This window comes from Silene latifolia, chromosome 9 (assembly GCF_048544455.1).
Source record: "Silene latifolia isolate original U9 population chromosome 9, ASM4854445v1, whole genome shotgun sequence".
NCBI classification, from domain to species: domain Eukaryota; kingdom Viridiplantae; phylum Streptophyta; class Magnoliopsida; order Caryophyllales; family Caryophyllaceae; genus Silene; species Silene latifolia.
Genome location: NC_133534.1, coordinates 139,974,636 through 139,988,170, shown reverse-complemented (window position 1 = coordinate 139,988,170; position 13,535 = coordinate 139,974,636). Strand labels below are relative to the sequence as shown.

General features: G+C 39.8%; 2 protein-coding genes and 1 long non-coding RNA gene across 3 annotated transcripts; all 3 read left to right on the top strand.

Moving 5' to 3' along the window:
* Positions 1-2,118: 2,118 nt before the first annotated feature.
* On the top strand, positions 2,119-3,994 carry LOC141598317 (uncharacterized). The gene is made up of 2 exons (XR_012523417.1): positions 2,119-2,237; positions 3,832-3,994. It is a non-coding gene; the product is annotated as an uncharacterized LOC141598317 (long non-coding RNA).
* A 4,584-nt stretch (positions 3,995-8,578) lies between these two features.
* Positions 8,579-10,879, top strand: LOC141601659 (uncharacterized). Its single transcript, XM_074421953.1, has 2 exons — positions 8,579-10,483; positions 10,637-10,879. The coding sequence occupies exons 1-2, from the start codon at positions 8,579-8,581 to the stop codon at positions 10,877-10,879; spliced, it is 2,148 nt and encodes a 715-aa protein (XP_074278054.1).
* A 1,926-nt stretch (positions 10,880-12,805) lies between these two features.
* Positions 12,806-13,180, top strand: LOC141601657 (uncharacterized). The gene has a single exon (XM_074421952.1). The coding sequence runs from the start codon at positions 12,806-12,808 to the stop codon at positions 13,178-13,180; it is 375 nt and encodes a 124-aa protein (XP_074278053.1).
* The last annotated feature ends 355 nt before the right edge of the window (positions 13,181-13,535 follow it).

Below are 13,535 nucleotides of genomic sequence, written 5' to 3'. Positions count from 1 at the left end.
AAGCGTTTTATATTTAATTAAATGTATATTGAATATAATTATACAATACTGTTTTGTCGGACACGTATTAATAATTGACTAACCCGTATTATTAGCCGATGCCTTAATTTCCGATAACCGATAACAGTTTATAATACAAACCCGTCATATACATTCTAGGATTTGCGAACTGGACCTCGAGCTAAAATTAAGAGGAAGTGGAAGCCCACTTCCCCATGCATGCACTCGGTCCAGCCGAACCAAACAAAAGGAGAGACTCCCTCTCCTTTTGACCTAATCATCATTTGAAACAAAGATTAGGGTTTTGAAGAGTATTCTCCTCTGAAAAACCTGAGATCTCTCATCTCGACAAAACTCACATCAGTTCTCCCTATATTGCAAGGCAATCGGAGAACACTGTTCTAGCACAAGGGCATATCTCGGACAAAGTCTTGGGTGTAACGATTAGGAGGAAATCGCTTTGATTTACATTTCTTTACGCCGCAATTTAAAGGACCCGAGGTTATTTCTTGTTCCTTATCGTTTCTATTGTTCTTATGTTTTATGACGATATTCGCATGTTTAAATTTACGTTATAGTCCTGCAATTTAAGGGTAGTATACGGATATTAACCCACAGTTCATTCCTATCAAAGAGACTTGGAGTTTAGACCGTCTTGCTAGTGCTTATGTTGAAGAGATCGTTCGTTACCATGGTGTTCCTAAGGAGATCGTTTCGGATCGTGACCCGAGGTTTTGTTCAAGATTTTGGAAAGCTTTGCAAGATGCTATGGGTAGTAAGTTGTTGATGAGTACCGCTTTTCATGCCGCTACCGATGGACAATCCGAGAGGACAATTCAAACTCTAGAAGACTTGTTGCGTGCTTGTGCCCTCGATTTTCATTCTAGTTGGGAGAAGAGCTTACCTTTGGTGGAATTTTCTTACAACAATAGTTATCATGCTTCTATCAAGATGGCCCCTTATGAAGCCCTTTATGGAAGGAAATGCCGTAGTCCAATTTGTTGGGACCAAGCAAGTGATGTTCGTGATCTAGGACCCGACAAGTTAGCCGAGACGATTGATCAAGTGAAGCTCATCCGTGAAAGAATGAAAGCCGCCCAAGATCGCCAGAAATCCTATGCCGATGTTCGCCGTCGACCCTTGGAATTTGAAGTTGGAGATAAAGTGTTCTTGAAAGTGTCCCCGATGAAAGGAGTAAAGAGATTTGGAGTCAAAGGGAAGTTGAGTCCAAAGTACATTGGGCCTTATGAAGTGATCAAGAGGTTTGGTGCCGTGGCTTATAAGTTGGATTTGCCCCCGAGTTTGGGTAAAGTTCATGATGTCTTTCATGTTTCTCAGCTTAGGAAATACATTAGCGACCCTAGTCATGTGTTGCAAAATGAGATTCCCGAGCTTGAGCCTAGTCTTTCCTTCGAGGAGAGACCGATTAAGATTTTGGATAAGAAGGAGAAGAAGCTAAGGAGCAAAGTGGTGCCCTTGGTGAAGGTTTTGTGGAAGTGTGGTGATGTAGAAGAAGAGACTTGGGAGCCGGAAGCTTCCATGCGTGTCAAGTACCCTAGTTTGTTTTCTTAAGGTAATACCTTTTCGTTTCAAGTTTCGAGGGCGAAACTTTTTAAAAGGTGGGATGATTGTAACACCCCGCACTTTCCTTATATTTTTAAATAAACTTTTAAGCGATTTTTATTAAATAATTATTATTTAAAGCTTATTTTCATAAAATATAGCCGTAGCCGTGTAACGGTAATAATAGTGTAGATTTTAATAATATTATTCTCCGACTCGAGTTATAGTAGACTTGGGACGAAAATTCTAGTGGATACCGACTCATTTTGAGTTATTGGGCTTAACTTGACTCATGGGCCTTTTTCCCCTCTTTTCTCTACACAAAACCTCAACTAAACCCTCACAACTTCATCTCCCTCACTTGTAATTTCTGAAATTTCCCAACAACCACCCCACCATTGTTGAACCTTCCCTTACTAACCCTAAGACCACCATATCTCACTCAATTCTTCACCAATCTCGTTCCTTTTCGCGCCATTCTCTTCCTTTTCTCATTTCCTTTCTTTCTAAGTAAGAAAGTTGTCATCTTTCTCTCTATTTCGAAATTATCATCTTTCAAGGATGTGAATTCTTGACTTAATATCTCTATTTTTGTGTTTAGGGGAGAACTTGGACAACCCGGAGGAGGATAGCTACATCATTGACGAGTCTTTAGAAGATTGAAGTGCAAAAAGGTAACGGTGATGGGTTACTCGACTTTTATGTTAGAATTGTGTGGTTTTATGTAGTTATAATCTCATATGAATGTTAAAAGTTGTATCTTTCATGATTGGTGCTAATTTGGATGTTGAATATCATGCTTGTTTGCAATTCTCACATGTTTGGATGAAAATCTCATGCTACATCTCTTGAATCCGAAATTACCCATTCACATGCTCAAATATGTTGTTTTTCCGAGTTAGAATCATGCTAGGATACGTAAACAATTGATGGGAAACGATTTTTGTTGGTTTCAAATGGTTTGGAAGTGTTTTGCATTGAACCCGTGTGTTTGTAGTCCCCAGTAGGGTGGCCGGCCGTGGCGGTCTCTTGACCTACTGGGAGATCCCTGTAAATTTTGAGCATATTTTAGAAAGGTCAGTAGTCCCAGTAGGGTGGTGACGGTCTCTTGACCGGCCTGGGAGTTTCTGTAAGTTTTGGACAAATTTTAGTATGTCTCGTAGTCCCAGTAGGGTGTGGCGGCTGATCTCTTGACCACTGGGAGTACATCGAAGATTTTAGGTGATTTTGAGTTTTGGCGTATTCAGTAGGGTGGACCGTGCAGATCGGGTGACCGGCTGGGAGTACACTGAAGGTTTTATGTGTTTTTGGAAATTTGGCTGTATTCCCAGCCGGGTGACCGGCAGCCGGGTGACCGGCTGGGAGTGCACTAAAGGTTTTATGAGAGTTTTGAAATTTGGCTGTAGTCCCAGTAGGGTGATGACGGCGGCTCGGTCCTTGACCTACTGGGAGTGCACTGTAAGTTTTATTAAATTTCTGATTTTGGCTTGTTGTCCCAGCCGGTGGCCCGGCGGCCGGTACACCACCCGGCTGGGAGCCCCCTGTTTGCTCCATTTCACTTGTGACTTCTAATAATGATTAATTTATGCATGTATCTTTTTCCCTATCGATAATTGGTTACCTTGAGACTTATTCATGTTATGATATTGCAAAATCATGGACATCCCCTTTTGACCCATGTGTGACGATTTACATTGCATGACGACTTGACAATACCTTATTAGCCTTTTCGGACCTTTGGATACGAGTGCGTACCATGTTTCCGGATTAGGATACCCTTCCGCCTTTCTTCGGACCTTTGGATACGAGTGCGTGCCATGTTTCCGATTAGAGGTTACTCGACCTTTGGATACGAGTGCGTGCCATGTTTCGAGTCTTGGATACGATTTGGTATCGTTTGTCGAATCGGGTGTCGTCCATCCCGAGAGTCGGGCCAGGTTTAGACTAGGACCGTATTATGATCGTCGTCCTACCAAGAGGTTGGAGTCTAGGTTGTCCGTCTTGTCCGTCTGTTCTTTGTATTTGTCTCACATTTGAGTCGAGTTGGTGTGTGACAGTTGGACCTAATAATTCTTCTCTCATTTATGCGTAACTACTCTTATTGCATTTTGTATACTAATCATGATCCTCTCGTCACCGTAAGTATGTTACTCTCATGCTTGTTTATTTAATTAAATTCTTAATTACTTGTATTTTGACATATTGTGGTGGGAGAACCCCGAGTTACTCCCCACCGACCGTGGCTTTCATATTTATTATGAATGACAGGTTGGTGATGAAGCTTAAGTGGGCAAGACCGTGTGAGCTAGCGAGTTCTTACCTCGGACCTTATTAGTTATTACATAATAGACTCACCTACTCTTGAACTTATGTTAATTCGTGGGATATCTTTTCCCCAATAAATAGACTTGTGTTGTAAACTTAAACTTAACTATCTAGACTTGTTTATCGTATTGGTGATACCTCGCATTGGACTTCATTAGAAGTCTTAAAAGTTTTAAAAATCTCGTGTTTCCGCCACGATTTACTAGTCACATTTAGTTACCTCAACGAGGGGTGTCACATAAGTATAAGTAGAGTAATGTTGTTGTTGTTGTTATATATATATATATATATATATATATATATATATATATATATATATATATATATATATATATATATATATATATATATATATATATATGAGTTAAAGTATATCATGGTTGGAATGAATCGTGTGTTGTTGGGAACGTAGTAGAATAAGAGTAGAAGTGTTTGATTGCGGTAATCGTGTTGTATGTAATGTAATTGATAGTAATCGCATGGAAATAATTAGTGACGAGTTATAAGTATACCTTAGACTCCGAACGAGTTGTTATTTTGCAGGAACGATTAATCGAATTCGCAAACATTTTGTTGCTTGTTTTAATCTTACTCGACCAAGTACAAGTGCCTACACGACCGAGTAGGCCTTACTCGATTTAGTAGTTGGGTCACTTGATCGAATTTGTTGGAAAACAAAATCGTTGTTTATTCTGCCCAGTGGAGACTTGATCGAGTAACCGTAACTCGATCGAGTAGAAGCTACTCGATCAAGTACCCAAGTCACTCGTTCGAGTAAGTACGCTACAGTACACGGGTTTTATCGGGACTTATACTTCCTCTTCCTTCATTCTTTTCTTATTTCCTATCATTCAAAAACCCTAAAAATCCTCCTAAACCTTCTTCTCTCAAAATTTTTGGGTAATTTGTGATTGATTCCTCTTGAATCCTCCTTGTTCTTTTACTCAATCTGATTGCAACTCATTCAAGGTAAAATTGCTACTCCGTTTCTTTGTTTTAATCAATTGGTAGCATGTGAAAGTGTTGGATTTTCTGAAATTTCGTTTTATACCCAAAGTTTTTGCTTTATAATTGTTGAATTTTGATAAGAATCATTTTGAATCATTGTTGTTGGTGTTAGAAATTGCAAAATCAAACAGATTTGTGGGCCGAAATTTCTAGGGTTTGCTCTTGAAAATTTTATTTTGTTCATCTTTTGCATCTTTAAAGGTTGAAATAGAGTAGGGAATGCTATTGGTATCATGTTTAGCGCTTGATTTTGGTTGATTTCACCCAAAATTTTGTCTTAAAACTCCGTCTTAAAAGTGCCCCAAAACTGAAATTTTACCCAATTTTTGGGATAATGGTCTGTTTGTGAAGTTTATTTTGAGAGGTTAAGATCCAAATACTTCTATCAATTGTGAAAATTGGGTGTTTAAAAAATTTGAAAACCGTCTTTTATAAATTATAAGGATAAAAGGGAGTGGAAATTCTTATTTTGTCTTAAAAAGTTTTACTTTAAGTTATTGTTTCCCTTCACATGGGTGCCTTAGAAAGTTCACTTTGTTTATGTAAAACCCGATGTGTCTGGCTAAAAACATGTTGACACAGATGCCAAGAGCCGCAGCTACAACCCGCCAGAGCAAGAGGTCGAGAGCCGCTGAGCCTGAGGTAGGAGAGGGGAGTCAGGGGCCTACCGTTACGCTGTCCCTGACTACCTGTAATACCCGTGATTTTTATAAAATGTCAATTAGCATTTTATATTTCATTTTAATATTTGACTATGAGTCGGGATTAATAAAGTGAGACGGTTTCAAAAAAAAAAGGAAAAAGACAAAAGAATAATAGTACTCGGTTGGGCCGAGTGGCTTTAAGAGCCCAATACCCAAACATATTTATACACACATAATATAACATACTTTGCCTTATTTCACATTAAACCAAACAATTACACAAAAAAAAAAAAAAAAAATAAACTGAGAATGGGAGAGAAAGCAGACGGGAAAGAAGAAGAAGAAAAGGAGATTTCGACTGGTTTATTTGAGACGATTTCTTAGCTTGTTTTCATCCTACATCGTAAGTAAACTCACACTAACTTCTCTTAATTGATTATTAGCTTAATTAGAGTAGTGTATGTCGATATTGTTCAACCCTAGAATTGAATTTGGGGTTTTTGGTATAATTGTCTTAAGACGGATTTAATTGTTGTATAATCGTCGTAATTCACCCAAGCTTGTCTTTATTCGTATGAGATTGTCGTAATTGGAGCAACCCATGCCGCAAGGTGATCGTAGGGTTGCTGGAGCCATGGTCTGACCACTGTGGGTGGTGGTGGTCAGCCACGGTGGGGTGGTTATTGTTGTTGGTAGGTTAAACATGTTAGCCGAGGTAGGAGTGTGGGTTGTGAGCTATGCGGTGGCTGTGGGTATTTATGTTCAATTTTTATACCATCTTATAGCTTGTTTGGGACCGTCTTATACTTGGGTCGTATGGGTGTATTGTTGTCGTATTATTCTTGTTGTTGCAGTTGCTTAGTCGAGTTGTTTATACTAGTGTCATATTGTTGTAGTTGTTGGTGTTGCAAGTTGGGTTGTGGTGTTGCGATGAGGGTGAGGTGCTGACCGAGTAAAATGGGGATGCGGGGGCTGTTTTGGGCCGTGATATAAGGACTGTCTAGGGACTGTTTTAGTCAAGTGTAAGGCTGTTAGGAGTCTATTTTGGGGCTACCCAGAGCAGGTCCACTTGAGTTTGTGATAGGGTTTTGGGTAGAGTGTTAAGCGGGTTTTATTTAATTAACTACACATTATAGTTTTGTTAGAAGAGTATATTTACGCAAAATTTAAATGTCACCTTATACGATTAGTTTGGAAAGTAATTGTTATTTATTTTATTTAGGTAACGGCTTTGTCGAGGAACCATTTTAGTGCTATTTGCTGAGCTCGGAATTTGCTAAAGGTAGGCTAGCTACTCAACGTTTACTTGCGGGGTTTATAACGTGCTTGTTTGTTTACATTGTGGTTGTCTAGCATGATGGTATGATTTGATGACGAGCTCTCTGTTTGTATTTGTTGGTTGTTGTTTTATCAAGTAACATGGCATGTTATGTTATATCATCTCTTTCATTTCATCTCGCATGGCTTATCGTTATTTAATAAAGGAACTTGGCATTGTGGAATTATATACTTGGCAATCATATTTATATTGTGTTGTTGCAAATTGTTTTATTGAGATGAGATGAGATTGGATAGGCCAGGCACGGGGATGTTGAAGGGCCGTGGACCTTGGTTTGGATAGGACAGGTAGGGCATGGTGTAAGGAGTTACCCTGGACCTGGCGTGGCTAGTCCACATGGTGTGGTTAAGCTTGGGCCGAGAGCCTAAGCAACATACTACTTGTGGCATATTATTGAGACCGTGACATTGTGACTTCGTATTCATTTCGTTGTTTATTTTTATATTATTCGCATGTCCTTTTATTTTATTATGGTTCTTAGATTGTTGACTTGTGTGTTCATTGTTGTCTTTAAATTGTCTATTTCCGTCATGGAAATAGATTTATAAGCAGGTATAGCTGATGGTTGTTGCTTGGCTGGGACGTGTGAGCTGGGACTCGAGTCATCACTTTTATTTATCATTAGTAGTTTGACTTTACTTATTAGTTATTGCTTAAATTTGTCAGTTGTAATTAAATTTATTTAGTACTTCATCTATTGGTGGCTTTTAGCCGTGGGAATTGTAAGTCCAATGCGGACTAGTATTTTTTTACCATTTGCTAAATTTACATTTAAAGTACCTGGTAACGTTGTTTCTTATACTATTTATCTCAGGTAACTGAGATGGTAACACCGTCTCTTATCTTAGAGGCCTAGCATAAGGCTCTTGGATAAGCGAGGTGTTACAAAGTGGTATCAGAGCGACGGTCTTAGGGCATAAAACAAATGAATTAAATGAACCTAGGACGTGTCTATATAAAATGAACACCGGGTAGAAACTATTAGGAGCCCCCTTAGCTCAAGTTGGGGAGACGTCTTTTATTCGGGTTATGGCCCTTCTAGTTTTGGAACCGGGCACCTCGGTGATATTAAGTGAGAGTGGGTAGTTAGAGTGGATGCTTTTATGTATTATTTTGTTTGCTTGTGTAACTAACAAAAGTTTGCAGGTACCGTATGATAAAATTTGGCCTTAATGGAAAAAGGGTAAGTACCCGTGGAGGGTGTAGAACCGTAAGGTTCAGAGAAATTAATTTAAAGTGCCCAATGCCAAGTTTCCATAGAATATGCCAAATAAAAGGAGGAAATCATACTGCATTTGCATTATAACATGTGTGGTGATTAATGTTTTCTTAATTAACATGTTAGTGTGTAAGAGAACGTGTGAATTCTTCTATGCACTATATTGTGAATATAACATGCGGAATGTGTGCCCCTAAGCCAAGTACTAAGTTTAGTGTATGATAAAGTGAATGTTAGAGTGGATATAAGTAATTGAGGACTGAAATTTGTGCTCTTAAGAGGGATGATTTCTAGATTATTTACCTCAGATCAGGGTGAAATAAACCCAACCTGAGTAGTTTATTGTTGATGCAGGGATTTATTCTTCTCATTTATATTTATTCTCCAATTAATAGTAGTATATACATAATTTATTAGCTCCAAAACGTAAATGCTTATTCCTTATCTCATAATCTTATTTATTCTTAATAGAATTTCATAATGCCTCCAAAGAAATCTGTCCCTACTAAAATGTCCCAAGAAGAGATAGACAGACTGATCGCTACAAATGAAGCCTTGACTGCCGCATTGAAGGCTAAGAGTTCAACCCAAGATCCTGCAAAAATGAGTGCCACTATTGCAAGGCACAATCCAACAAAGTATGATGGCATGGGTGAACCATCATTACTAGGAGACTGGTGTAGCGAGTTTGACAACATATTCGAACTATTGAGTTGTCCGGCGGAGATGCAAGTGGATCAAGCTACGTTCTACTTGAAAGGAAAAGCTAGACTATGGTGGACTCGCAGTAAGGAGGCCATAAGAGAACCGGCTGCTAATAATAATAGTCCGTATGTGAAGTGGAAAGGATTTAAGAAGATTTTGCGGGCTACATTTGTTCCCGAACATATCAGGAGCAAGATGAGGGCAGAGTTCGATTCTTTCAAAATGACAGATGACATGACAGTAGAGACTTATCATAATCAGTTTATGGAACTGTCAGAGTATGTAGCAGACTTGAATTTCAATGAAGAGATGCTGGCGATGAGGTTCGAGAAGGGTTTGACTGTGAGCATAAAGAAGAGGCTAGTAGCTGAGGAGTCAACCACTCTGGAAGAGGTTTACCAGCGAGCTGGTCATGCGGAGAGGATAGCGGATATGATAAAGGAGGAGAATAAAGTAAAGGGGGAGAAAAGGAAGGCTGAGACGGTTAGTGAAGGAGCAGGTGGGAGTAAAAAGCATAACCAGTTCCGTACCTACTTCTCTGATGGGGCCGGGCAGGGCAGCTATGGAGGTAATAATGGTGGGAGCTACGACCGTGGGGTTAGTGGAGGCCGTGGCCAAGGCTCCATCCAGAAGCGACAATGCTTTGGCTGTGGGAAGTTTGGCCATGTAAGAGCCGAATGCAGATCCGGAGCAAGAAATAACTACAATAATGGTAATGGAGATGGTGGTTTCAAGACTCCTCAGTCTGGTTATAGAGGCAATTCGGGGTATAACCAGAAAAGTAACTACAACAGCAACAATAAATACAACCAGTTCCTCAACCAAGGGAGTAATGGTTATGGGAATGGTTCATATCAGAGGCAGAATGTGGGTAATGGCAATCAGGCAAGTGGAGTAAAGGCGGGTAACCAGTCAGCCACAACTGTTCAAGGTTCGGGTGAGAAGTCAGCTGGGAAATTATTTATGGTTGGAAAGGAAGTAGTTGAGAACGACACTCACATCGTTTCGAGTACATTTTCTGTGAATCTTAAACCTTCTTCAGTATTATTTGATTCGGGAGCAACCCACTCATTTGTGTCTTGTGAGCATGCCAAATACCTTGAGTTAAATGATCCAGTGCTTATTAATGATAATGTGGGGATCCCTTCGGGAGATTCGGTAAGGTGTACTAAAATATATAAAGATGTAAAAATTAAGATTGGCGAGGTGATATTTTTAGTAGACTTAATTGAGTTTCCTGTAGGAAGTTTCGAAATAATTCTGGGAATGGATTGGTTGATTAAACAGAGAGCCTTTATAGATTGTTACCAAAGGTTAATATCTTTAAGAGGGCTTAAAGGGGTGAGAGTATCTTATAAGGGGTTTCTGATGAATCCAAAGGTGAACTTTATAAATGTTGTGACCCTAAAATCGTATCTGAGGAAGGGGTGTCAAATTTATTTGTGTCACGTAAGGGACACGAGAGAGGCCGAACCTAAGAGGGATGAAATCCCAATTGTGTGTGAATTTTATGATGTTTTTCCTGAAGAAATTCCTAGGTTACCACCTAAGAGGGCATTAGACTTTAGCATTGACTTAAAACCGGGGACTGGACCAATTTCAAAAGCACCCTATAGGATGGCACCAAAGGAGTTGGAGGAATTAAAGAAGCAGTTAGAAGAATTGCTAGAGAAAGGCTATGTGAGACCGAGTGTTTCACCTTGGGGAGCACCTGTCCTATTTGTAAAGAAGAAAGATGGGAGTATGAGATTGTGCATTGATTATAGGGAGTTAAACAATGTGACTATCAAAAACAGATACCCTTTACCTCGTATTGATGACCTTTTTGATCAGCTGAGTGGAGCTGGTGTGTTTTCTAAAATTGACCTGAGATCGGGGTACCATCAGTTGAGAGTCAAGGAAGGGGATATTCCTAAGACAGCTTTTAGGACTAGATATGGCCATTATGAATTTGTGGTAATGCCTTTTGGGTTAACTAATGCACCTGCTGTATTTATGGATTTAATGAACCGGGTGTTTAGTGCTTACCTAGATCAGTTTGTGGTTGTTTTCATTGATGACATTCTAGTTTATTAAAAAACTAAATAAGAGCATGAACGACATTTGAGGCTAGTTTTACAGACCTTGAGGGATAATGACTTGTATGCAAAATTGAGCAAGTGTGAGTTTTGGCTAGAGAAAGTAGTATTCCATTGCCATGTGATTTCGAAAGAGGGAGTGTCGGTGGACCCAAGTAGGATTGAGGCAGTATCTAATTAGGTAGTACCGAAGAATGTGGCTGACATTAGAAGTTTCTTGGGGCTAGCTGGGTATTATAGGAGATTTGTGAAGGAATTCTCGAAAATAGCTAAGCCCTTAAAAACTTTGATGAGGAAGAAGAATCGATTTAGGTGGGATGAGAGTTGTGAGACAGCATTCCAAACTCTTAAGGAGCGCTTGACCACAACTCCTATCTTAGCCTTACCAGAGGGAAGTGAAAATTTTGAGGTGTACACTGATGCCTCAAAGAATGGGTTGGGGTGCGTCTTGATGCAAGGTGGGAAGGTGATAGCCTATGCTTCGCGCCAGTTGAAACCATATAAAGAGAATTACCCTACCCAAGATCTTGAATTGGGAGCCGTAGTATTTGCACTGAAGTTATGGAGACACTACCTGTATGGTGCGACATTCAAGGTGTTTTCAGACCATAAAAGTTTGAAGTATATTTACACCCAGAGAGAGTTGAATATGAGGCAGAGAAGGTGGATAGAGCTAATTAGTGTCTATGATATGGAAATTGTGTATCATAAGGGGAAGGCAAACGTGGTGGCAGACGCACTAAGTAGGAAATCTATTCATCACTTATGCAGTGCTTTATCCCGTGTGAGCCTGAGAGATGAAATCGAGAAGATGGGAGTTCATGTGATAAGAAAAGGAGAGAGTGTTGGTGATTTGACTATAAAGCCCGAGTTGTATTCTGAGATCCGGGAGAAGCATCAATATGATTCTAGAATGGTGAAATGGTGGGCCCTTGCTGCCAGTAGGGAGACTACACGGTTTGGGTTAGATGCTGATGGTAGCCTCCGCTTTGAGGGCCGTTGGTGTGTTCCTGATGATGAAGAATTGAATAGGAGTATCTTGTCTGAGGCTCATAATACTCCATATTCAGTTCACCCTGGAGGAGATAAATTATATAAAGACTTGAAGAAAATATTTTGGTGGCCTGGAATGAAAAGAGAAGTAGCGGAATTTGTAGCTAAGTGTTTGACTTGTCAGAGGGTTAAAAGAGAGAATAAGAGGCCTCAAGGGAAAGTGCAACCGTTGGAGGTTCCTGAGTGGAAATGGGAGTGTATATCTATGGATTTTATTGTGGGATTACCTAAGAGTCAAAAGGGGAACAATATGATATGGGTAATAGTGGACCGATTAACTAAGTCTGCTCACTTTATTCCTATGAAAGATACTTGGAGTAAGGCTGAGTTGGCTAAGGCATATAGGAGGAATGTGGTAAAATTGCATGGGATTCGTAAGGATATCGTGTCAGATAGGGATTCGAGGTTCATATCTAAATTTTGGAAGGAGCTGCAAGAGTCGTTGGGAACACAATTGAAGATGAGTACAGCGTTTCATCCTGCGACGGATGGTCAGACGGAGCGAACTATCCAAACACTAGAAGACATGCTTCGGGCCTGTATTTTGGAGTTTGGAGGGTCTTGGGAGGAGAAGCTGGATTTGATCGAATTCTCTTATAATAATAGCTACCATGCCAGTATCGGCATGGCTCCTTTTGAGGCCTTCTATGGTAGGAGGTGTAGAAGTCCAATTTGCTGGGATGATAGTGCTGAGAGGATGGTGGTAGGACCTGAAATGGTCCAAGAGATGATTGAGCAAGTTCAAGTAATTAGAAAGAAGATGAAAGCTGCGCAAGATCGTCAGAAAAGTTATGCAGATTTGAGGAGATTCGAGATTGAGTTCAATGTTGGTGATAAGGTGTTGCTTAAAGTGTCACCAATGAAGTGAGTCATGAGATTTGGGAAACGTGGAAAGCTGAGTCAGAAATATGTGGGACCATATGAGATTCTGGATAGAGTTGGAGAGGTAGCATACCGTCTTGCCCTACCTCCAGCTTTAGCAAGAGTCTATAATGTGTTTCACGTGTCACAGCTGAGAAAATATGTAAGTGACCCGTCACATGTGCTGGAAATTGAGAATATTGAGCTGGATGAACAACTGACTTATGAAGAATTTCCTAAGGAAATATTAGACACCAAAGTTCGCAAGACTAGGAATGGTGAAGTGTCCTTAGTGAAGGTGCTATGGTCTAATCATGAAGTGGAGGAAGCTACCTGGGAGACAGAAGCCTCCATGCGCGAGAAATATCCTCATATTTTTCATTAGGTACGTATATGGTTACGGGGACGTAACCTTCCTTTTAGGAGGGTAGAATGTAAAACACCGTCTAAATTTAGTAATTTATGCTTTTAGTAGGTTTGTCTTTTGTTTGTCTTGGGTGAACTTCGGGACGAAGTTCATTTTAAGGGGAGAAGACTGTAATACCCGTGATTTTTATAAAAAGTCAATTAGCATTTTATATTTCATTTTAATATTTGACTATGAGTCGGGATTAATAAAGTGAGACGGTTTCAAAAAAAAAGGAAAAAGACAAAAGAATTGTAGTACTCGGTTGGGCCGAGTGGCTTTAAGAGCCCAATACCCAAACATATTTATACACACAAAATATAACATACTTTGC

Excerpts from the sequence above, each read along its gene's own strand:
- LOC141601659 (XM_074421953.1), top strand. The coding sequence starts at position 8,579 with ATGCCTCCAAAGAAATCTGTCCCTACTAAAATGTCCCAAGAAGAGATA. Across the intron at positions 10,484-10,636 it reads AATTGCTAGAGAAAGGCTAT|CTGAGTGGAGCTGGTGTGTT; the intron begins GTGAGACCGAGT and ends CTTTTTGATCAG.
- LOC141601657 (XM_074421952.1), top strand. The coding sequence starts at position 12,806 with ATGAGATTTGGGAAACGTGGAAAGCTGAGTCAGAAATATGTGGGACCA.